At 46.7% G+C, this 26,476-nt stretch overlaps 1 protein-coding gene across 3 annotated transcripts in view; it reads left to right on the forward strand.

Moving 5' to 3' along the window:
* Nucleotides 1–26,476, forward strand: part of hmcn1 (hemicentin 1) — a 247,122-nt gene that overhangs the window by 66,269 nt on the left and 154,377 nt on the right. For all 3 annotated transcript variants that reach the window (XM_064936005.1, XM_064936007.1, XM_064936006.1), the window contains exons 5-10: nucleotides 2,747–2,918; nucleotides 6,206–6,312; nucleotides 23,010–23,130; nucleotides 23,380–23,658; nucleotides 24,072–24,216; nucleotides 24,487–24,608. In XM_064936005.1, coding sequence (XP_064792077.1) covers nucleotides 2,747–2,918; nucleotides 6,206–6,312; nucleotides 23,010–23,130; nucleotides 23,380–23,658; nucleotides 24,072–24,216; nucleotides 24,487–24,608 — 946 coding nt within the window. The remainder of the gene's footprint in view (nucleotides 1–2,746; nucleotides 2,919–6,205; nucleotides 6,313–23,009; nucleotides 23,131–23,379; nucleotides 23,659–24,071; nucleotides 24,217–24,486; nucleotides 24,609–26,476) is intronic.

Here is a 26,476-nt window from a genome sequence, read left to right on the forward strand (position 1 = left end):
TGTTTTTTAGTTAGATTTTCTTGAAGTCGAAATCTTGAAGGACAATGTAAAAATGACTAGGACATTTGCTCTGACATGGGCACATGTTTCCCCCTCCCCCCGTCTCTCTCTCCCCCGTCTCTCTCTCCCTCGTCTCTCTCTCTCCCTCTATCTCCCCCCTTGTCTCTCGCTTTCTTTCTCTCGCTCTCTCTCTCTCTCTCTCTTTCTCTCTCTTTCTCTCTCTCTCTTAAACATCATTGACAACAGAAAGCTATCCTTTGATCACCCCAGTGAGGGGATTGATGTCGGGGGCAGGTGTAGAGCAACAAGGCAATGGTGAGGGTTGAAGATGTCTGGAAGTAGTGGGTCTGTCACACAAAACAGGAGCTGGGGCAAACAGGAGCTGGGGCTCGGGCTGGGTCAAACAGGAGCTGGGGCTCGGGCTGGGTCAAACAGGAGCTGGGGCTCGGGCTGGGTCAGGACGTATCAACCCCTTTTCTCCAGGAGCTGGGGCAAACAGGAACTGGGGCAAACAGGAGCTGGGGCAAACAGGAGCTGGGGCAAACAGGAGCTGGGGCAATCAGGAGCTGGGGCTCGGGCTGGGTCAGGACGTATCAACCCCTTTTCTCCAGGAGCTGGGGCAAACAGGAACTGGGGCAAACAGGAGCTGGGGCAAACAGGAGCTGGGTCACACAGGAGCTGGGGCAAACAGGAGCTGGGGCTCGGGCTGGGGCAAACAGGAGCTGGGGCAAACAGGAACTGGGGCAAACAGGAGCTGGGGCAAACAGGAGCTGGGGCAAACAGGAACTGGGGCAAACAGGAGCTGGGGCTCGGGCTGGGTCAAACAGGAGCTGGGGCAAACAGAAGCTGGGGCTCGGGCTGGGTCAGGACGTATCAACCCCTTTTCTCCAGGAGCTGGGGCAAACAGGAACTGGGGCAAACAGGAGCTGGGGCAAACAGGAGCTGGGGCAAACAGGAGCTGGGGCAATCAGGAGCTGGGGCTCAGGCTGGGTCAGGACGTATCAACCCCTTTTCTCCAGGAGCTGGGGCAAACAGGAACTGGGGCAAACAGGAGCTGGGGCAAACAGGAGCTGGGTCACACAGGAGCTGGGGCAAACAGGAGCTGGGGCTCGGGCTGGGGCAAACAGGAGCTGGGGCAAACAGGAACTGGGGCAAACAGGAGCTGGGGCAAACAGGAGCTGGGGCAAACAGGAACTGGGGCAAACAGGAGCTGGGGCTCGGGCTGGGTCAAACAGGAGCTGGGGCAAACAGGAGCTGGGGCTCGGGCTGGGTCAAACAGGAGCTGGGGCAAACAGAAGCTGGGTCAAACAGGAGCTGGGGCAAACAGGAGCTGGGGCTCGGGCTGGGTCAAACAGGAGCTGGGGCAAACAGGAGCTGGGGCAAACAGGAGCTGGGGCTCGGGCTGGGTCAAACAGGAGCTGGGGCAAACAGGAGCTGGGGCAAACAGGAGCTGGGGCAAACAGGAGCTGGGGCTCGGGCTGGGTCACACAGGAGCTGGGGCAAACAGGAGCTGGGGCTCGGGCTGGGTCACACAGGAGCTGGGGCAAACAGGAGCTGGGGCTCGGGCTGGGTCAAACAGGAGCTGGGGCAAACAGGAGCTGGGGCTCGGGCTGGGGCAAACAGGAGCTGGGGCAAACAGGAGCTGGGGCAAACAGGAGCTGGGGCTCGGGCTGGGGCAAACAGGAGCTGGGGCAAACAGGAGCTGGGGCAAACAGGAGCTGGGGCTCGGGCTGGGGCAAACAGGAGCTGGGGCAAACAGGAACTGGGGCAAACAGGAGCTGGGGCAAACAGGAGCTGGGGCAAACAGGAGCTGGGTCACACAGGAGCTGGGGCAAACAGGAGCTGGGTCACACAGGAGCTGGGGCAAACAGGAGCTGGGGCTCGGGCTGGGGCAAACAGGAGCTGGGGCAAACAGGAACTGGGGCAAACAGGAGCTGGGGCAAACAGGAGCTGGGGCAAACAGGAGCTGGGTCACACAGGAGCTGGGGCAAACAGGAGCTGGGGCAAACAGGAGCTGGGGCAAACAGGAGCTGGGGCAAACAGGAGCTGGGGCTCGGGCTGGGGCAAACAGGAGCTGGGGCAAACAGGAACTGGGGCAAACAGGAGCTGGGGCAAACAGGAGCTGGGTCACACAGGAGCTGGGGCAAACAGGAGCTGGGTCACACAGGAGCTGGGGCAAACAGGAGCTGGGGCTCGGGCTGGGGCAAACAGGAGCTGGGGCAAACAGGAACTGGGGCAAACAGGAGCTGGGGCAAACAGGAGCTGGGGCAAACAGGAGCTGGGGCAAACAGGAGCTGGGGCAAACAGGAGCTGGGGCAAACAGGAGCTGGGGCAAACAGGAGCTGGGGCTCGGGCTGGGTCAGGACGTATCAACCCCTTTTCTCCAAAGTCCCTGCACATGTTGGGGGATGACCTTGCAGCTGATAATAATAATAATGCTTTGTACAGCTCTAATAATTTGTATAGCTCTTTTCATTGCAGAGTTATCTCAAAGCTCTCATAGCTTTATCATGATTTTCTCAGAAATGGTTTGTGATACAAATGTAAAAAGCAGATAAAAACATCCTTCCTCTCAATGACGTTTCTATGGGAGAATTTCCAGAACAATCTGAGATACCAGAAATATTTGTGGGTCTTCTGGCATGAAATCTCCCTTCTATGTTCTTTGTGTGTGTGTGTGCATATTGTCATCTCTGTGCATATTGTCCTCTCATCCAACTCCCTCTCCCTCTCTCCCTTCCTGTAGGTGTTGAAATGGGTGGAAGAGGCAGTGCAGTCGTCCAAGGTCCACCTGCTGTCCACTGACCACTACAACGGGGTCAGCAACACCTGGCCGATCTCCTTTGACCCCAGCCTGAAGGAGGTCACTGTGGCACTCAGCGGCCCCGCACCTGACATCGAGATACGCAACCCCCAGGGTAGGCCACTGCACAAAACACCCCTTCCCTATGACTCTATGATCTTTTCTCTTTTATCACCTTTCATAGGACTGTCTACACACTGTTTCAGGCACTGTACTGTTCACTGAAGGCTTTTCTAAAGTACTGTAGCTTTACTATTTGGGGGACTTCTTTCAGTTCCACTTAGCTATGAGGTGCTTTGAAAGGCTGGTCATGGCTCACATCAACACCATCATCCCAGACACCCTGGAACCACTCCAGTTCGCATACCGTCCCAACAGATCCACAGATGACGCAATCTCAGTTGCACTTCACACTTCCCTCTCCCATCTGGAAAGAGGGGAAATACCTATGTGAGAATGCTGTTTATAGACTATAGCTCAGTGTTCAACATCATAGTCCACTCCAGGCCCTGGAACTGAACTGCTCACGCTACGACTGGATCCTGGACATCCTCATGGGCCGGCCCCAGGTGGTGAGGGTAGGCAACAACACCTCTGCCATGCTGGCCCTCTACACGGAGGGCCCTCTGGAGTGTGTGCTTAGTCCCCTCCTGTACTCCGTGTTCACCCACGACTGCTGGGTAGGTCTGATCACAGAGAGTGATGAACCAGCCTACAGGGAGGAGGTCAGAGACTTAGCAGTGTGGTGCCAGGACAACAACCTCTCTCTCAATGTTTGTAAGACCAAGGAACTGATCGTGGACAACAGGAGAAAGAGGGGGGAGAGCAGAGGCCCCCATCCACATCGACAGGACTGTAGGGGAGCGGGTCAAGAGCTTCAAGCTCCTTAGCGTCCACATCCCTAAGGACTTAACATGGCCCACACACACCTGCAGCGTGAAGAGGGCATGACAACACCTCTTCCCCCTCAGGAGGCTGAAAAGATTTGCCATGGGTCCTTCGGATCCTCAAAAAGTTACAGTACAACTGCACTATCATGAACATCTTGACTGGCTTCATCACAGCTTGTCATGGCAAAGGCAACGCTCTCGACCGCAAAGCGCTACAGAGGGTGGTGCTGACAGCCCAGTACATCACTGGCGCCAAACTCCCTGCCATCCAGGACCTCTATATCAAATCAAATCAAATTATATTGTCATATGTGCCAAATACAACGGGTTTAGACCTTCCCGTGCTTTCTTACAAGTCCTTAATCAACAATGCAGTTCAAGAAATAGAGATAAGAAATATTTACTAAATAAACACAAACATTCTAAAAATAACACAATAAAATTACATAACAATATCGAGGCTATATACAGGCGGTACCGGTACCGAGTCAATGTGAGGGGTACATGTTAGTCGAGGTAATTTGCACGTGTAGATAGGGGTAAAACAGTGAGGTTTTTCATATTCAACTGGGGCGGTGCAACTCAATATTAGAAAGGTGTTCCTAATGTTTTGTACACTCAGTGTATATACTATATACACACTCGTACACACTACATTAACACTCACACAAAACCCACACACATACAGTACATACACACACACACATAAAACACACACACACTTTTACACTCACCATTTACTGCTGCTAGTCTGTTCTTTATTTTACTCTTATTATGATCTATCTTTATGCCTTCTCACTTTACCCTGCCTTCATGTACATATCTACCTCAATTACCTTATTATTATCTATCCTGCTGCCTAGTCACTTTACCCTGCCTTCATGTACATATCTACCTCAAATACCTTATTATTATCTATCCTGATACCTAGTCACTTTACCCTGCCTTCATGTACATATCTACCTCAATTACCTTATTATTATCTATCCTGCTGCCTAGTCACTTTACCCTGCCTTCATGTACATATCTACCTCAAATACCTTATTATTATCTATCCTGCTGCCTAGTCACTTTACCCTGCCTTCATGTACATATCTACCTCAAATACCTTATTATTATCTATCCTGCTGCCTAGTCACTTTACCCTGCCTTCATGTACATATCTACCTCAATTACCTTATTATTATCTATCCTGCTGCCTAGTCACTTTACCCTGCCTTCATGTACATATCTACCTCAAATACCTTATTATTATCTATCCTGCTGCCTAGTCACTTTACCCTGCCTTCATGTACATATCTACCTCAAATACCTTATTATTATCTATCCTGCTGCCTAGTCACTTTACCCTGCCTTCATGTACATATCTACCTCAAATACCTTATTATTATCTATCCTCTATCCACAATGATCTGGTACTGGTACTCCCTGCACAATGATCTGGTACTGGTACTCCCTGTACAATGATCTGGTACTGGTACTCCCTGTACAATGATCTGGTACTGGTACTCCCTGTACAATGATCTGGTACTGGTACTCCCTGCACAATGATCTGGTACTGGTACTCCCTGCACAATGATCTGGTACTGGTACTCCCTGCACAATGATCTGGTACTGGTACTCCCTGCACAATGATCTGGTACTGGTACTCCCTGCACAATGATCTGGTACTGGTACTCCCTGTACAATGATCTGGTACTGGTACTCCCTGCACAATGATCTGGTACTGGTACTCCCTGCACAATGATCTGGTACTGGTACTCCCTGCACAATGATCTGGTACTGGTACTCCCTGCACAATGATCTGGTACTGGTACTCCCTGCACAATGATCTGGTACTGGTACTCCCTGCACAATGATCTGGTACTGGTACTCCCTGTACAATGATCTGGTACTGGTACTCCCTGCACAATGATCTGGTACTGGTACTCCCTGCACAATGATCTGGTACTGGTACTCCCTGCACAATGATCTGGTACTGGTACTCCCTGCACAATGATCTGGTACTGGTACTCCCTGCACAATGATCTGGTACTGGTACTCCCTGTACAATGATCTGGTACTGGTACTCCCTGCACAATGATCTGGTACTGGTACTCCCTGCACAATGATCTGGTACTGGTACTCCCTGCACAATGATCTGGTACTGATACTCCCTGTACAATGATCTGGTACTGGTACTCCCTGCACAATGATCTGGTACTGGTACTCCCTGTACAATGATCTGGTACTGGTACTCCCTGCACAGGATATAGATCCATTTTGTATTTTATTCCTCTTGTGTTACTAGTTGTATTTGATTATTATTTCTTAACTCTGCATCGTTGGGAATGGCTCGTAATTTCACGTATTTCACGTAAAGTGGTATTTGGCGCATGTGATAAATACAATTTGATTTGGTTTCAGCTCAATATTAGTTTGATGAGTTCAATTCTATTGTTTTAGCTCTGAGATGATGAAGTTTGTTTGGTTTGTTGGGCTGCAAAGAAAATGTAAATGTATTTCCAAACAGGGAAGCTCGTCGGGAAGAGCGATGGTCTGACGGAACTTCTGCACATTCCTAACTCTGCCAGAGTCGTCAACATCAAGGATCCGGAGCCTGGAATGTGGTCCATTAAGGTAAACAATAAATTCCTCATTCCTCACACGGAAATGTTTGTCCAAAATATTTAGGGATTTCCTCTCTCACGCTTAAAGTAAGCTGGAGTAGTTGTAAAAAAATGACTTTTATAGGTCAGCAGTATGGCCTACCGATCAGCACACACCCAGGAGGCTCTACGCTACTTCTGCTGGTCCCTTGAGCAAGACACTTATCCTGAATTACTACAGTAATACATCAAGGTGTGCAGATGTAATTGATAAGCCATGTTTCGGTTGAAGCATCTGTCTGCTGACCTACTGTAAGACTGGAATGATAGAGAAGAAGACATTCTTTATTCTTCAGAGTTGGCTCTCCGTAGGTCTGATGGGCTGATGGTCTGATGGTCTGATTGATGTGCCATGGACTGATTTGTTTTGTGCCATGCCATGTCATGTATTAAGGGCCCCCAGTGTTCAGTTCCTGTGTTCAGTTCCAGTGTTGAGTTCCAGTGTTGGGTTTCAGTGTTGGGTTCTAGAATTGGGTTCTAGTGTTGAGTTCTAGAGTTGGGTTCCAGTGTTCTGTTCCAGTGTTCAGTTTCAGTGTTGGGTTTCAGTGTTGGGTTCTAGAATTGGGTTCTAGTGTTCTGTTCCAGTGTTGGGTTCCAGTGTTCTGTTCCAGTGTTGGGTTTCAATGTTGGGTTCCAGTGTTCAGTTTCAGTGTTGGGTTTCAGTGTTGGGTTCTAAAATTGGGTTCTTTCTAGTGTTGAGTTCTAGAGTTGGGTTCCAGTGTTCTGTTCCAGTGTTGGGTTTCAATGTTGGGTTCCAGTGTTGGGTTTCGATGTTGGGTTCCAGTGTTCAGTTTCAGTGTTCAGTTTCAGTGTTGGTTTCCAGTGTTCAGTTTTTGTGTTGGGTTCCAGGGCCAATGGAACTGTATTTCAGGGCCCTGCCCCCTTGCTGTGAGGTGAGCGCAAACAGAGATGCAAAGCAGGGTGCCCATAATGTCAATGCTGTCAGACAGGAAATGACACATTTTTACCTGAGTGATTTGTTGTCGTATGAGGAGGGGGCGTGAGGGGCGCTGTTTAGTCTCTGAAAGCCCATGTGGGGCCACTTTCCATGTCCTAGCCACTGTCCAAGCCAATGTCCTACATATCCTAGCCACTGTTCTACATGTCCTAGCCACTATCCTACTTGTCCTAGCCACTGTCCTACATGTCCTAGCCACTGTCCTACATGTCCTAGCCACTGTCCTAGCCACTGTCCTACATGTCCAAGCCACTGTCCTACATGTCCTATCCACTGTCCTAGCCACTATCCTACATGTCCAAGCCACTGTCCTAGCCACTGTCCTAGCCACTGTCCTACATGTCCAAGCCACTGTCCTAGCCACTGTCCTAGCCACTGTCCTACATGTCCTAGCCACTGTCCTAGCCACTGTCTTAGCCACTGTCCTACATGTCCTAGCCACTGTCCTACATGTCCTAGCCACTGTCCTAGCCACAGTCCTAGCCACTGTCCTAGCCACTGTCCTACATGTCCTAGCCACTGTCCTACATGTCCTAGCCACTGTCCTACATGTCCTAGCCACTGTCCTAGCCACAGTCCTAGCCACTGTCCTAGCCACTGTCCTACATGTCCTAGCCACTGTCCTACATGTCCTAGCCACTGTCCTACATGTCCTAGCCACTGTCCTACATGTCCTAGCCACTGTCCTAGCCACTGTCCTAGCCACTGTCCTAGCCACTGTCCTACATGTCCTAGCCACTGTCCTACATGTCCTAGCCACTGTCCTACATGTCATAGCCACTGTCCTACATGTCCTAGCCACTGTCCTACATGTCCTAGCCACTGTCCTACATGTCCAAGCCACTGTCCTAGCCACTGTCCTACATGTCCAAGCCACTGTCCTACATGTCCTATCCACTGTCCTAGCCACTGTCCTACATGTCCTAGCCACTATCCTACATGTCCAAGCCACTGTCCTAGCCACTGTCCTACATGTCCTAGCCACTGTCCTACATGTCCTAGCCACTATCCTACATGCCCTAGCCACTGTCCTACATGTCCTAGCCACTGTCCTACATGTCCAAGCCACTGTCCTAGCCACTGTCCTACATGTCTTAGCCACTGTCCTAAATGTCCTAGCCACTGTCCTAAATGTCCTAGTCACTGTCCTAAATGTCCTAGTCACTGTCCTAGCCTCTGTCCTACATGTCTTAGCCACTGTCCTACATGTCCTAGCCACTGTCCTAGCCACAGTCCTAGCCACTGTCCTAGCCACTGTCCTACATGTCCTAGCCACTGTCCTACATGTCCTAGCCACTGTCCTACATGTCCTAGCCACTGTCCTACATGTCCTAGCCACTGTCCTAGCCACTGTCCTAGCCACTGTCCTAGCCACTGTCCTACATGTCCTAGCCACTGTCCTACATGTCCTAGCCACTGTCCTACATGTCATAGCCACTGTCCTACATGTCCTAGCCACTGTCCTACATGTCCTAGCCACTGTCCTACATGTCCAAGCCACTGTCCTAGCCACTGTCCTACATGTCCAAGCCACTGTCCTACATGTCCTATCCACTGTCCTAGCCACTGTCCTACATGTCCTAGCCACTATCCTACATGTCCAAGCCACTGTCCTAGCCACTGTCCTACATGTCCTAGCCACTGTCCTACATGTCCTAGCCACTATCCTACATGCCCTAGCCACTGTCCTACATGTCCTAGCCACTGTCCTACATGTCCAAGCCACTGTCCTAGCCACTGTCCTACATGTCTTAGCCACTGTCCTAAATGTCCTAGCCACTGTCCTAAATGTCCTAGTCACTGTCCTAAATGTCCTAGTCACTGTCCTAGCCTCTGTCCTACATGTCTTAGCCACTGTCCTACATGTCCGAGCTACTGTCCTACATGTCCTAGCCACTGTCCTACATGTCTTAGCCACTCTCCTACATGTCCTAGCCACTGTCCAACATGTCCAAACCACTGTTCTACTTGTCCTAGCCACTGTCCTACATGTCCTAGCCACTGTTCTACATGTCCTAGCCACTGTCCTACATGTCCTAGCCACTGTCCTACATGTCCTATCCACTGTCCTAGCCACTGTCCTACATGTCCAAACCACTGTTCTACATGTCCTAGCCACTGTCCTACATGTCCAAACCACTGTCCTACATGTCCTAGCCACTGTCCTACATGTCCTATACACTGTCCTACATGTCCTATCCACTGTCCTAGCCACTGTCCTAACCACTGTCCTACATGTCCAAACCACTGTTCTACTTGTCCTAGCCACTGTCCTACATGTCCTAGCCACTGTCCTACATGTCCAAACCACTGTCCTACATGTCCTAGCCACTGTCCTACATGTCCTATCCACTGTCCTACATGTCCTAGTCACTGTCCTAGCCACTGTCCTTGCCGCTGCTGTGTTCTGTGTACTGTGTTTGTAGCCAGGGATGATTTATGAAAAAGGGATGAAAGGAAAGATGGTGTCCTTCCTCCCTGGGTGGACTAGCCTCTTGAGGGGGAGTTTAGTTGGGTGGGGTGAGCTGGTGGTGTACGGTCTGAGCAGCAAGCCGGACAGATTGATGACCAATTTCTCTGTAGATCTGGCTGCTGTAGTTGAGGCTGAAGTCTCAAGAGGTATATTTCTTTGTTCCTCAGAGTTTTGGTTCTTGTCAAGTGTTGTTATTAACTGAGGTTGTCGCAGCAATGGCTCCGGCCGAACCGCCCCGCGTCCTTGCATATCACTCCTCGGGCTCTTTCATGTCATGTCTCTCTGTTTTCTGGCCCCTCCCTCCCCTACTCCCATTAAGCCCCGGTCCACTAGCCACCATGACCTCATACTTCCCTGCTCAGAGCCACACTACTGTTGTTTTACCATACTAGTGTTATTATATGTTCTTGTTCACAGAGTAAGTCTTTAAACCTGATTAGTATCTGTGCAATCTTGTGGAAGGACAAGTCTGATTGTGGTTGACATAGAGGAACTAGTGGACTAGCTTGACTGTGTTTGACACAGTGGAACCAGTGGACTAGCCTGACTGTGGTTGACACAGAGGAACCAGTGGACTAGCCTGACTGTGGTTGACACAGTGGAACCAGTGGACTAGCCTGACTGTGGTTGACACAGAGGAACCAGTGGACTAGCCTGACTGTGGTTGACACAGTGGAACCAGTGGACTAGCCTGACTGTGTTTGACACAGTGGAACCAGTGGACTAGCCTGCCTGTGGTTGACTAGAGGTTGAACCAGTGGACTAGCCTGACTGTAGTTGACATAGAGGAACTAGTGGACTAGCCTGACTGTAGTTGACATAGAGGAACTAGTGGACTAGCCTCACTGTGGTTGACTAGAGGTTGAACCAGTGGACTAGCCTGACTGTACTTGACATAGAGGAACCAGTGGACTAGTCTGATTGTGGTTAACTAGAGGTTGTACCAGTGGACAAGTCTGACTGTGGTTGACTAGAGGTTGAACCAGTGGACTAGTCTGATTGTGGTTAACTAGAGGTTGTACCAGTGGACTAGTCTGACTGTATTGTGGTTGACTGGTAGTTGAACCAGTGGATTAGTCTGACTGTATTGTGGTTGACTGGTAGTTGAACCAGTGGACTAGTCTAACTGTATTGTGGTTGACTGGTAGTTGAACCAGTGGATTAGTCTGACTGTATTGTGGTTGACTGGTAGTTGAACCAGTGGAATAGTCTGACTGTATTGTGGTTGACTGGTAGTTGAACCAGTGGATTAGTCTGACTGTATTGTGGTTGACTGGATATTGAACCAGTGGAATAGTCTGACTGTATTGTGGTTGACTGGTAGTTGAACCAGTGGAATAGTCTGACTGTATTGTGTTTGACTAGAAGTTGAACCAGTGGAATAGTCTGACTGTATTGTGGTTGACTGGTAGTTGAACCAGAGGAATAGTCTGACTGTATTGTGGTTGACTGGTAGTTGAACCAGTGGATTAGTCTGACTGTATTGTGGTTGACTAGAAGTTGAACCAGTGGAATAGTCTGACTGTATTGTGGTTGACTGGTAGTTGAACCAGAGGAATAGTCTGACTGTATTGTGGTTGACTGGTAGTTGAACCAGTGGATTAGTCTGACTGTATTGTGGTTGACTGGTAGTTGAACCAGTGGAATAGTCTGACTGTATTGTGGTTGACTGGTAGTTGAACCAGTGGACTAGTCTGACTGTATTGTGGTTGACTGGTAGTTGAACCAGTGGAATAGTCTGACTGTATTGTGGTTGACAGATTGAGCCGGACAGATTGATGACCAATTTCTCTGTAGATCTGGCTGCTGTAGTTGAGGCTGAAGTCTCAAGAGGTATATTTCTTTGTTCCTCAGAGTTTTGGTTCTTGTCAAGTGTTGTTATTAACTGAGGTTGTCGCAGCAATGGCTCCGGCCGAACCGCCCTGCGTCCTTGCATATCACTCCTCGGGCTCTTTCATGTCATGTCTCTCTGTTTTCTGGCCCCTCCCTCCCCTACTCCCATTAAGCCCCGGTCCACTAGCCACCATGACCTCATACTTCCCTGCTCAGAGCCACACTACTGTTGTTTTACCATACTAGTGTTATTATATGTTCTTGTTCACAGAGTAAGTCTTTAAACCTGATTAGTATCTGTGCAATCTTGTGGAAGGACAAGTCTGACTGTGGTTGACACAGAGGAACCAGTGGACTAGCCTGACTGTGTTTGACACAGTGGAACCAGTGGACTAGCTTGACTGTGGTTGACATAGTAGAACCAGTGGACTAGCCTGACTGTGGTTGACACAGAGGAACTAGTGGACTAGTCTGACTGTGTTTGACTAGAAGTTGAGCCAGTGGACTAGTTGGACTGTGGTTGACTAGAGGTTGAATAAGTGAACTAGTCTAACTGTGTTATGGTTGACTAGAGGTTGAACCAGTGGACAAGTCTGATTGTATTGTGGTTGACTAGAGGTTGAACCAGTGGACAAGTCTGATTGTGGTTGACACAGAGGTTGTACCAGTGGACTAGTCTGACTGTATTGTGGTTGACTAGAGGTTGAACCAGTGGACTAGTCTGACTGTATTGTGGTTGACGAGAAGTTGAACCAGTGGACTAGTCTGACTGTATTGTGGTTGACTAGAGGTTGAACCAGTGGACTAGTCTGACTGTATTGTGGTTGACGAGAAGTTGAACCAGTGGACTAGTCTGACTGTATTGTGGTTGACTAGAAGTTGAACCAGTGGACTAGTCTGACTGTATTGTGGTTGACTAGAGGTTGAACCAGTGGACTAGTCTGACTGTATTGTGGTTGACTAGAGGTTGAACCAGTGGACTAGTCTGACTGTATTGTGGTTGACTAGAGGTTGAACCAGTGGACTAGTCTGACTGTATTGTGGTTGACGAAGTTGAACCAGTGGACTAGTCTGACTGTATTGTGGTTGACTAGAGGTTGAACCAGTGGACTAGTCTGACTGTATTGTGGTTGACTAGAAGTTGAACCAGTGGACTAGTCTGACTGTATTGTGGTTGACTAGAGGTTGAACCAGTGGACTAGTCTGACTGTATTGTGGTTGACTAGAGGTTGAACCAGTGGACTAGTCTGACTGTATTGTGGTTGACTAGAGGTTGAACCAGTGGACTAGTCTGACTGTATTGTGGTTGACTAGAGGTTGAACCAGCGGACTAGTCTGACTGTTTTGTGGTTGACTCACTAGAGGTGGATGTATCTCTAGGGGTATCTGTTCCGTTTTCTGACCGGCTGTGTCTTTCAGAGGTTAATATCATGCTGAGCTGTCTCACTTAACCCTTACAGACAGAGCAGTGAAGTGGCTGTGTTTAGCCACTGCTACCTAGGGCTGTTGGCTGTACTCAATGTTACAGCTAGGCTTTTGTTTTGGGATTTGTCTGTGTGATGACTGTGTTTCGCCATGTTTTGATGGTGAAAAATGCTGTTTTACAACATTCTGTAACTGTTCTGACTGTGGTAAGTATATTTTAAACTAAGTATGTTATAAACTGAGCTTTAGGTTGGGTTCAGTATGGCTGCTCTAAGGTGAAAAGTTCCGATATGTTTAGTCTTCTTCCTCCACAGTCTGAACACAACCACAAGACATTACCCCTGACCGCGCTTTGACCATTCAGACATTCCCAGTGCCTCAAGAGTAGAGCTGTGACAGTAATGAAAGTTTGGATGACCAAAAAACAGCAGTTGCGTTTATAATCCTTCGATTAGAAAAATAATAATATACGTTCTGTTGTTGTGTTACGCCCACACCATTCTGTTGTTGTGGTACGCCCACATCATTCTGTTGTTGTGTTACGCCCACATCATTCTGTTGTTGTGGTACGCCCACACCATTCTGTTGTTGTGGTACGCCCACACCATTCTGTTGTTGTGTTACGCCCACACCATTCTGTTGTTGTGGTACGCCCACACCATTCTGTTGTTGTGTTACGTCCACATCATTCTGTTGTTGTGTTACGCCCACATCATTCTGTTGTTGTGTTACGCCACATCATTCTGTTATTGTGTTACGCCCACACCATTCTGTTGTTGTGGTATGCCCACACCATTCTGTTGTTGTGTTACGCCCACACCATTCTGTTGTTGTGGTACGCCCACACCATTCTGTTGTTGTGGTACGCCCACACCATTCTGTTGTTGTGTTACGCCCACACCATTCTGTTGTTGTGTTACGCCCACACCATTCTGTTGTTGTGTTACGCCCACACCATTCTGTTGTTGTGGTACGCCCACACCATTCTGTTGTTGTGGTATGCCCACACCATTCTGTTGTTGTGTTACGCCCACACCATTCTGTTGTTGTGTTACGCCCACACCATTCTGTTGTTGTGTTACGCCCACATCATTCTGTTGTTGTGTTACGCCCACACCATTCTGTTGTTGTGTTACGCCCACACCATTCTGTTGTTGTGTTACGCCCACACCATTCTGTTGTTGTGGTATGCCCACACCATTCTGTTGTTGTGTTACGCCCACACCATTCTGTTGTTGTGTTACGCCCACACCATTCTGTTGTTGTGTTACGCCCACATCATTCTGTTGTTGTGTTACGCCCACACCATTCTGTTGTTGTGGTACACCCACATCATTCTGTTGTTGTGTTACGCCCACATCATTCTGTTGTTGTGTTACGCCCACACCATTCTGTTGTTGTGTTACGCCCACACCATTCTGTTGTTGTGGTACGCCCACACCATTCTGTTGTTGTGTTACGCCCACACCATTCTGTTGTTGTGTTACGCCCACATCATTCTGTTGTTGTGTTACGCCCACATCATTCTGTTGTTGTGGTACGCCCACACCATTCTGTTGTTGTGTTACGCCCACACCATTCTGTTGTTGTGTTACGACCACACCATTCTGTTGTTGTGTTACGCCCACATCATTCTGTTGTTGTGTTACGCCCACACCATTCTGTTGTTGTGGTACGCCCACACCATTCTGTTGCTGTGGTACGCCCACACCATTCTGTTGTTGTGGTACGCCCACACCATTCTGTTGTTGTGTTACGCCCACATCATTCTGTTGTTGTGTTACGCCCACATCATTCTGTTGTTGTGTTACGCCCACATCATTCTGTTGTTGTGTTACGCCCACATCATTCTGTTGTTGTGTTACGCCCACATCATTCTGTTGTTGTGTTACGCCCACACCATTCTGTTGCTGTGGTACGCCCACACCAACACAGAAAAGCAGCTTTTTAACATACTTAATTACCATGTTTTGGAAGGAAAACTATTTCATTCATATTGTTATTCATTATTGTAGTCACATTTAATAGAAATCATATGGAAACATTGGACATTAACTTTAGTTGCTAGATGGTTCCCCCTCCCCCACACACAGAGTTCCCCTGAAAGAATGTGAACCTTTTCCCCACTGCACACATACTAAAACAGTGTTTCCCAGGCCATCCAATGGGTTTAGGTGAATAGTTTTGAGGGGATTTCTATGCTTGTGCCATGCTGTGTGGTTCAATCATGGTAATGGACCATGACACCTGGGCATAGATTGTGTGTGAAAGAGTTTGATCCTTTTTAATCTGTCTTTAATTGGTTGCTGGTTCACATCACCTCCCCCATCCATCACAACATGTCCCTCTCCATCACAACCTGTCCCTCTCCATCACAACCTGTCCCCCTCCATCACAACCTGTCCCTCTCCATCACAACCTGTCCCCCTCCATCACAACCTGTCCCCCTCCATCACAACCTGTCCCTCTCCATCACAACCTGTCCCCCTCCATCACAACCTGTCCCCCTCCATCACAACCTGTCCCCCTCCATCACAACCTGTCCCCCTCCATCACAACCTGTCCCCCTCCATCACAACCTGTCCCTCTCCATCACAACCTGTCCCTCTCCATCACAACCTGTCCCTCTCCATCACAACCTGTCCCCCTCCATCACAACCTGTCCCCCTCCATCACAACCTGTCCCCCTCCATCACAACCTGTCCCCCTCCATCACAACCTGTCCCCCTCCATCACAACCTGTCCCTCTCCATCACAACCTGTCCCCCTCCATCACAACCTGTCCCTCTCCATCACAACCTGTCCCTCTCCATCACAACCTGTCCCCCTCCATCACAACCTGTCCCCCTCCGTCACAACATGTCCCCCTCCATCACAACCCCCCCCCCTGTTCCTCCTTGGATATCCAGGCACTCACTTAGATATTTGTTCCAGGAGAGTGTGTGTGTGTGTGTGTGTGTGTGTGTGTGTGTGTGTGTGTGTGTGTGTGTGTGTGTGTGTGTGTGTGTGTGTGTGTGTGTGTGTGTGTGTGTGTGTGTGTGCTTTCCTCTCCCAGGGATACACCAGGTTGGTCTCCTTAGCAATGAGCACGTCTTGGCTTCATACTGCGTGGTGTTTTATGGCCCATGATAATAGTTCAGGAAGGTTGTAACTTGAAAAGTATGCGAACAACCCAGAGGGAAAGCTGCAGTGGCAGCCTGCCTGTCCCGTTCCATCTCTCTGTGCTCTGGAGACGGCAGCAGCACCGGTCCTCCTGGAGCTCAGAGAACACATTGATTTGTAAACGAAGCAGGGGACAGCAGCAAGACTGTATCTTTAAGTGACTCCGGGACTGGACTTCTCTTGCCAAAGAAGACAAAGAGGAGGAAAAAAAGAGAATGAAGAATGTTTTTCCGTTTGATGCCGGATCAGTGTTTCAAGATGTCCCTCTGAGACTACTGGGGTTGTTTTCAGATCAGGGTTGGATTCATAGATGATGAGAGTCTGTGTCTGGTGCTGCTGACCAACTGAAGGTGTGAAGATCAGCCTCCACCAAGCCAGTGGAAGGCACTTAAAAAACACATAATTAACCCGAGTCCTTTGTCTTTCGCTCTGGTGGACCCACCCTGACACTGGTTGCTAACAGGATAGTTATTACAGTATTCACCTTAATTCAGGCAATCCAAGGGACAACACTTAATAAGGAGTTGAGTTGAGTTTTTACCAAAAAGTTATATTTTGGTTTTATCTGACCATATGACATTCTCCCAATCTTCTTCTGGATCATCCAAATGCTCTCTAGCAAACTTCAGACGGGCCTGGACATGTACTGGCTTGAGCAGGGGGACACGTCTGGCACTGCAGGATTTGAGTCTCTGGCGGTGTAGTGTGTAACTGATGGTAGGCTTTGTTACTTTGGTCCCAGGTCTCTGCAGGTCATTCACTAGGTCCCCCCGTGTGGTTCTGGGATTTTTGCTCACCGTTATTGTGATCATTTTGACCCCACGGGGTGAGATCTTGCGTGGAGCCTCAGATCGAGGGAGATTATCAGTGGTCTTGTATGTCTTCCATTTCCTAATAATTGCTCCCACAGTTGATTTCTTCAAACCAAGCTGCTTACCTATTGCAGATTCAGTCTTCCCAGCCTGGTGCAGGTCTACAATTTGGTTTCTGGTGTCCTTTGACAGCTCTTTGGTCTTGGCCATAGTGGAGTTTGGAGTGTGACTGTTTGAGGTTGTGGACAGGTGTCTTTAATACTGATAACAAGTTCAAACAGGTGCCACTAATACAGGTAACGAGTGGAGGACAGAGGAGCCTCTTAAAGAAGAAGTTACAAGTCTGTGAAAGCCAGAAATCTTGCTTGTTTTTAGGTGACCAAATACTTATTTCCCACCATAATTTGCTAATAAATTCATTAACAATCCTACAAAGTGACTTTCTGGATTTCTTTTCTCATTTTGTCTGTCATAGTTGTGTAGCTATGATGAAAATTACAGGCCTCTCTCATCTTTTTAAGTGGGAGAACGTGCACAATTGGTGGCTGACTAAATACTTTTTTGCCCCACTGTAGGCTCTATTATCTCCATTGTAACAGGTCTTTTTAAGAGTCATTCTCCCAGTTATGACCCATTCGTCTGCCCACTAAGCCCTGCTGTGGCTCTGCCCAGTGTGTCGCTCTACAGCCACTATTAGGCCACTTTAACAGTCACTACGGGGATTGTGCTTTAAGGCATTTGCTTTGTGACATTCCCCATTGAGCTGGATATTGCCACCCACACACTCCTTTAAATGGCACCTGAATGGTGAAGACATTTGCCAGACTTGTACCTGCTCTCAATAGCCTTTGGTTTGGTTGGAGTGTGAGGAAGATGTATTGATGCATTGATATTCATCATCTTCTTGAAAGAGTAGTCAAGTCGTTTTCTTAATGGTTAGACAGTATATCAGTATATCTCTTTCTATAAGAGTTGTCATTGTTACTGATACTGACTAGACTATAGTGAACTCTTCTGATTGTAAAGGTGAGGATTTTCCCCATTTCACCAACCTTTATTTCAATGTAATGACTAAGTGTTTATTTGAGGCCTGCTTCAAAGAGCTGCAGTATAATGAAGAGCCCATAACGCCAGCTCATCTTCTCCCTGATTATAGTACTCATGTTTGTCAAATTAAAGCACCACTGACTGACTGACAGACAAACTGAAAGATCAAGTTGTTGGGGAATTGTAGATGTTGCTATAAATCATCATAGGCATTTTTCAATGTCAGGGCTTGACAGACTGATTCTCATTCTCCCACTTCAGTCACTGTAAATGTCTTGTTTATACAAGTGGAAATGGCTGCCATTTCACAAACAACACTCCAATACAGTGGTATTCAAACTCTTTAAGCGACAGACAAAATGAAAAAAAAATCCAGTACAGATTATTGTATGGGACAATATACAAACGTATTTGAAAAAGATTATTTGAGATGAAAATGCAATGAATTGAAGGTTATCTAAATGTACAGATTTTAAGGTTGTGTCATTAGATTTGTAGTGTGGTCGCATACATTATTATGGGAAAAAATTGTGTCCCCTGAAATTCTGGCAAAAAAAAATGGGTCCCCGCTTAAAGAGTTTGAATACCACTGTATTGGAGTGTTGTTTGTGATGTGGGATCACACACAATGACAATGTCTGCATCTGTATCCTAAACCTACTGTATACAGTGGTTTGTGTCATACAAGACAAGTTTAGAATCCATCACAATAGAGTTGATAAAAAGCAGGGTTTCATGATGATGTCACTAAACACTGGTTCGGAGCAGGGTTTCATGATGATGTCACTAAACACTGGTTAGGAGCAGGGTGTCATGATGATGTCACTAAATACTGGTTAGGAGCAGGGTGTCATGATGATGTCACTAAACACTGGTTCGGAGCAGGGCTTCATGATGATGTCACTAAACACTGGTTAGGAGCAAGGTTTCATGATGATGTCACTAAACACTGGTTAGGAGCAGGGTGTCATGATGATGTCACTAAACACTGGTTCGGAGCAGGGTTTCATGATGATGTCACTAAACACTGGTTAGGAGCAGGGTGTCATGATGATGTCACTAAACACTGGTTAGGAGCAGGGTTTCATGATGATGTCACTAAACACTGGTTAGGAGCAGGGTGTCATGATGATGTCACTAAACACTGGTTAGGAGCAGGGTTTCATGATGATGTCTCTAAACTTGGTCGTTTAAGCCATCACCACAGTTATTCAAATATTTTATGACCGTTTCTAAAGTTAAAACATAACAAAGTGATAAGCTGAGAATGGCTGTGCCGGTATGGTGGATCCAAGATGGCTGTGCCGGTATGGTGGATCCAAGATGGCTGTGCCGGTATGGTGGATCCAAGATGGCTGTGCCGGTATGGTGGATCCAAGATGGCTGTGCCAGTAAGGTTGATCCAAGATGGCTGTGCCGGTAAGGTTGATCCAAGATGGCTGTGCCGGTAAGGTTGATCCAAGATGGCTGTGCCGGTAAGGTTGATCCAAGATGGCTGTGCCGGTATGGTTGATCCAAGATGGCTGTGCCGGTATGGTGGATCCAAGATGGCTGTGCCGGTAAGGTTGATCCAAGATGGCTGTGTCGGTAAGGTTGATCCAAGATTGCTGTGCCGGTATGGTTGATCCAAGATGGCTGTGCCAGAATGATTATGATCATGTCTCCAATTCAAGAGAAGCCAAAGCATTTACATCAAATTGAACACAATTTTCCAACAAGACTGTGTACTTTGAGCAACATCTGAGGATCAAAATAATAATACTTTGTATTTTCAGCCAATTTGTGTAAAGCATAGTTCCCCAAGTTGATCTTGGAGTGAACTATGACTACGGAGGGAAGTATGGCAGCCATTTCACTTGTATAAACAAGACATTTACAGTGACTGAAGTGGGAGAAAGAGTATCAGTCTGTCAAGCACTGACATTGAAAAATGCCTATGAGGATTTATAGCAACATCTACAATTCCCCAACAACTTGATCTTTCAGTTTGTCTGTCAGTCAGTCAGTGGTGCTTTAATTTGACAAACATGAGTACTATAATCAGGGAGAAGATGAGCTGGCGTTATGGGCTCTTCATTATACTGCAGCTCTTTGAAGCAGGCCTCAAATAAACACTTAGTCATTACATTGAAATAAAGGTTGGTGAAATGGGGAAAATCCTCACCTTTACAATCAGAAGAGTTCACTATAGTCTAGTCAGTATCAGTAACAATGACAACTCTTATAGAAAGAGATATACTGATATACTGTCTAACCATTAAGAAAACAACTTGACTACTCTTTCAAGAAGATGATGAATATCAATGCATCAATACATCTTCCTCACACTCCAACCAAACCAAAGGCTATTGAGAGCAGGTACAAGTCTGGCAAATGTCTTCACCATTCAGGTGCCATTTAAAGGAGTGTGTGGGTGGCAATATCCAGCTCAATGGGGAATGTCACAAAGCAAATGCCTTAAAGCACAATCCCCGTAGTGACTGTTAAAGTGGCCTAATAGTGGCTGTAGAGCGACACACTGGGCAGAGCCACAGCAGGGCTTAGTGGGCAGGCGAATGGGTCATAACTGGGAGAATGACTCTTAAAAAGACCTGTTACAACAGAGATAATAGAGCCTACAGTGGGGCAAAAAAGTATTTAGTCAGCCACCAATCGTGCACGTTCTCCCACTTAAAAAGATGAGAGATGCCTGTAATTTTCATCATAGCTACACTTCAACTATGACAGACAAAATGAGAAAAAAAATCCAGAAAGTCACATTGTAGGATTTTTAATGAATTTATTTGCAAATAATGGTGGAAAATAAGTATTTGGTCAATAACAAAAGTTTATCTCAATACTTTGTTATATACCCTTTGTTGGCAATGACAGAGGTCAAATGTTTTCTGTAAGTCTTCACAAGGTTTTCACACACTGTTGCTGGTATTTTGGCCCATTCCTCCATACAGATCTCCTCTAGAGCAGTGATGTTTTGGGGCTGTTGCTGGGCAACACGGACTTTCAACTCCCTCCAAAGATTTTCTATGGGGTTGAGATCTGGAGACTGGCTAGGCCACTCCAGGACCTTGAAATGCTTTTTACGAAGCCACTCCTTCGTTGCTCGGGCGGTGTGTTTGGGATCATTGTCATGCTGAAAGACCCAGCCATGTTTCATCTTCATTGCCCTTGCTGATGGAAGGAGGTTTTCACTCAAAATCTCACGATACATGGCCCCATTCATTCTTTCCTTAACACGAATCAGTCGTCCTAGTCCCGTTGCAGAAAAACAGCCCCAAAGCATGATGTTTCCACCCCCATGCTTCACGGTAGGTATGGTGTTCTTTGGATGCAACTCAGCATTCTTTGTCCTCCAAACACAACGAGTTGAGTTTTTACCAAAAAGTTATATTTTTGTTTCATCTGACCATATGACATTCTCCCTATCTTCTTCTGGATCATCCAAATGTTCTCTAGCAAACTTCAGACGGGCCTGGACATGTACTGTCTTAAGCACGGGGACACGTCTGGTCATTCACTAGGTCCCCCCGTGTGGTTCTGGGATTTTTGCTCACCGTTATTGTGATCATTTTGACCCCACGGGGTGAGATCTTGCGTGGAGCCCCAGATCGAGGGAGATTATCAGTGGTCTTGTATGTCTTCCATTTCCTAATAATTGCTCCCACAGTTGATTTCTTCAAACCAAGCTGCTTACCTATTGCCGATTCAGTCTTCCTAGCCTGGTGCAGATCTACAATTTTGTTCTTCTTTGTGATTCGAACACCTCAAACTTAGATTTGTCTGTCCATAACACTTTTTTCCAATCTTCCTCTGTCCAGTGTCTGTGTTCTTTTGCCCATCTTAATATTTTCTTTTTATTGGCCAGTCTGAGATATGGCTTTTTCTTTGCAACTCTGTCTGGAAGGCCAGCATCCCGGAGTCACCTCTTCACTGTTGACGTTGAGACTGGTGTTTTGCGGGTACTATTTAATGAAGCTGCCAGTTGAGGACTTTAAGGTGTCTGTTACTCAAACTAGACACTCCAATGTACTTGTCCTCTTGCTCAATTGTGCACCGGGGCCTCCCACTCCTCATTCAATTCTGGTTAGCGCCAGTTTGAACTGTTCTGTGAAGGGAGTAGTGCACAGCGTTGTACGAGATCTTCAGTTTCTTGGCAATTTCTTGCATGGAATAGCCTTCATTTCTCAGAACAAGAATAGACTGACGAGTTTCAGAAGAAAGTTATTTTTTCTGGTCATTTTGAGCCTGTAATCGAACCCACAAATGCTGATGCTCCAGATACTCAACTCATCTAAAGAAGGCCACTTTTATTGCTTCTTTAATCAGAACAACAGTTTTCAGCTGTGCTAACATAATTGCAAAAGGGTTTTCTAATAATCAATTAGCCTTTTAAAATTATAAACTTGGATTTGCTAACACAACGTCGATAGGCTGATGGGGTGGCAGGTAACCTAATGGTTAGAGTGTTGGACTAGTAACCGAACGGTTACAAGATTGAATCCCTGAGGAGACAAGGTAAAAATCTGTCGTTCTGCCCCCGAACAAGTCAGTTAACTCACTGGTCCTAGGCCGTCATTGAAAATAGGAATTTGAAAATGTGCCATTGGAACACAGGAGTGATGGTTGCTGATAATGGGCCTCTGTACACCTATGTAGATATTCCATTAGATTTTCCATTCCAGCTACAATAGTCATTTACAACATTAACAATGTCTGCACTGTATTTCTGATCAATTTAATGTTATTTTAATGGACAAAACATTTGATTTTCTTTCAAAAACAATAACATTTCTAAGTTTTATTTTTTTATTTTAATTGTATTTTTTATGTGACCCCAAACCTTTGAATGGTACGGTGTATATAGAGATTTTAGCGACCCCACTGCAGTACCCCACTGCTCTAATAGAATCTAATCTGACCGAAGATGATTCTAACCTTTGACCCATTTCCATACTCTCTAGACGTCTAGCGAGGGCAGACACTCAGTCCGGATCTCAGGAGTCAGCACCATCGACTTCCGGGCCGGATTTTCCAGGAAGCCCACTCTGGACTTCAAGATGACCTCCAGCCGGCCAGTTCAAGGTCAGTAAGGTCACGTGACCCACATTGTACCATCATTACCTATCTTTTGTGTTATCTTCTAGCTATCTTTTGTGAGCTTTACCTTAGCTTAATTTCATGTTTAAGTTTCAAGGATATTTGGTATTAGTTTTTCAAATTATTTGGAGATTTATGAATCTGACAAATTTGACACTATTCTTATCATCCTCTTATTGTCGTCTCCTAACCTCCCCCTTTCTCCCCCATCCCCCTTCCTCCCTCCCTCTCCAGGTATCGCCACTTACATCCTGCTGAACACCACAGGGCTGTCCCATCCGGCGCGAGCTGATAGGCTGGAGCTTGTATCAATCACAGGCGGTGTGATTAAGACTCTCCCAGTGCGGTACTATCCCAACACTGGGACGGGAAGTCCCCTGACAGGAACCATCTGGAACATCACAGAGTTTGTCCCGCCGAAAGAGGCCTTCTTCCTGCGGGTCACAGGTTATGACAAGGACGGCTTCCTGTTCCAGAGGGTCTCCAGTGTGTCCTTCTCCAGTATTGTTCCTGGTCAGTTACCTGGACTAACAGTGGTTTTGTCAGTGGCAAAGGGCTCTGGTCAAGTAGTACACTATATAAGGAATTTGGGAGGCAGCCAGTGACCCCCCCCCACCCCCCAGTGACTCCTCCCCCAGATATTTCAGTGTTTTCTTAGTGATTATTTTTAGCGAAGAGAAGAAAATATTTAATACAATTACAAATACAAATTGATACAAATGAAGAGTTCCATCCATGAATACAAAGTTCGATAGCGATTGAGCAATTATCCACTAAACAAGTGGTTTAAGATAAATTCAATTGGTATATTTCCCACTGGATAGTTTTAGACTAGGGTTCCCAATGTTAGTACATGTTCTGGATGTTAACAATAAGCATGTCTGTCCGTTCTTGCCCTACCCTGTCCCACCCCTAACCCCTGCCAGATGCACCTAAGGTTGTGATGCCCCCCACCACCCCGGGGTACTACCTGAGGAGAGGGACCATCTCCTGCCAGGTAGACAGCCTCCTCCCCTTCACCCTGCGCTTCACCAGGGAGGGGAAAAGCCTGGGTGTCGATCAGCTCTTCAGGTAATATAGGACACTGTTTGGGAGGGAGGGGAGGGGAGAGGGAGACAAAGAAGGGGAGGGAAGAAGGAGAGGGAGGATAGATGGAAGCATGTGAAATTAATGGCATTTCCAATACAGTCTGAAAGCATTCAATAAGCATCATATTATTAGTTAGATAGTGGGCTCCTAGTTTTACACACATCATCCAAACTCTAATATATCCCTAGATCTTAAATCACATCATGGCACAGTACAGTATGTGAATGTTTTGTGTCTCTGTCCCTTTGGCAGGGAGTCAGCCAATGCATTGTGGGAGCTGGCCCAGGTGACTCTGACGGATGAGGGCTTCTACGAGTGCATCGCCATCAGCAACGCTGGGACAGGACACGCCCGAACCTTCCTGGATGTTTCAGGTAGGACCTACCCCTGACCCCTGACCCATACCGCTCTGTCATCTCTATGGCAACACAGGCCAAGTCAGTGCACGTCAAGTAGAAAGGTCTGGGAACCAAAAACGACATACCTGACTCCATCTTACTCTCAGAACTACATATCTGACTCCATCATACTCTCAGAACTACATATCTGACTCCATCATACTCTCAGAACTACATATCTGACTCCATCATACTCTCAGAACTACATATCTGACTCCATCTTACTCTCAGAACTACATATCTGACTCCATCATACACTCAGAACTACATATCTGACTCCATCATACTCTCAGAACTACATATCTGACTCCATCATACTCTCAGAACTACATATCTGACTCCATCTTACTCTCAGAACTACATATCTGACTCCATCATACACTCAGAACTACATATCTGACTCCATCCTACTCTCAGAACTACATATCTGACTCCATCTTACTCTCAGAACTACATATCTGACTCCATCATACTCTCAGAACTACATATCTGACTCCATCATACTCTCAGAACTACATATCTGACTCCATCATACACTCAGAACTACATATCTGACTCCATCATACTCTCAGAACTACATATCTGACTCCATCTTACTCTCAGAACTACATATCTGACTCCATCATACTCTCAGAACTACATATCTGACTCCATCATACACTCAGAACTACATATCTGACTCCATCATACACTCAGAACTACATATCTGACTCCATCATACTCTCAGAACTACAAATCTGACTCCATCTTACTCTCAGAACTACATATCTGACTCCATCTTACTCTCAGAACTACATATCTGACTCCATCCTACTCTCAGAACTACATATCTGACTCCATCTTACTCTCAGAACTACATATCTGACTCCATCTTACTCTCAGAACCAGAACTTTCACTGGAGTCATGTTCCCGCCACATGATGTTTGGATTGTTGATCCGACTGGATAAAAAAAAAAAAAAATGTCCCCCCCCCCACTTCTAAAACCAAAGTTACGCCCCTGCTCCATCTTACTCTCAGGTCCCCAGGGTATAGGACACTTGAGTATTAACCAATTAGCCTTGGCATGGTTAGATACCGCCCATCTAAAGAAGTGAGTCTATACATTACAATACATTACATGTGGAAACATTAAGTAGTGGTGTATAATGGAACCCACAATAAGTATTTTGCTCAGTTGGGGGTTGTATGATTACCCTACACAAACACTCATTCAAACACACACACACACACACACACACACACACACACACACACACACACACACACACACACACACACACACACACACACACACACACACACACACACACACACACACGCAAACAGCAGTGGGGATGGATTCCTGAAGTGAAATGTAGCGGTAATTGAAGCAGGTTTACTTCATGCTCATTGGGACAGAGCCTTAGAGAACACGGTGATGATGTACGGCTACAAACCAAGCCCCAGGGGACGTGGGTTTGGCTTTTATAGGGCTCAGGGTTAGTGTGTGTTCATCCTGTACCCTGTGGGTCCTGGTCAAAACTAGTGCACTATATAGGGCACTGGTCAAAACTAGTGCACTATATAGGGAATAGGGTGCCATTTGGGACACAACATGGGGGAGAACCTTGCTCTCAGTCTGACCTCTGTCTATGCCTCATAGGCCTCTGGCTATGGGCCATGGTTATGCATGATATGTAAGATAATGTAGCGCAGAGTTATGGGCCATTGTTATGCATGATATGTAAGATAATGTAGAACAGAGTTATGGGCCATGGTTATGCATGATATTTAAGGTAATGTAGCACAGAGTTATGGGCCATGGTTATGCATGATATGTAAGATAATGTAGCACAGAGTTAT

This window comes from Oncorhynchus masou, chromosome 24, assembly GCF_036934945.1.
Source record: "Oncorhynchus masou masou isolate Uvic2021 chromosome 24, UVic_Omas_1.1, whole genome shotgun sequence".
In the NCBI taxonomy this organism is placed as follows: Eukaryota; Metazoa; Chordata; class Actinopteri; order Salmoniformes; family Salmonidae; genus Oncorhynchus; species Oncorhynchus masou.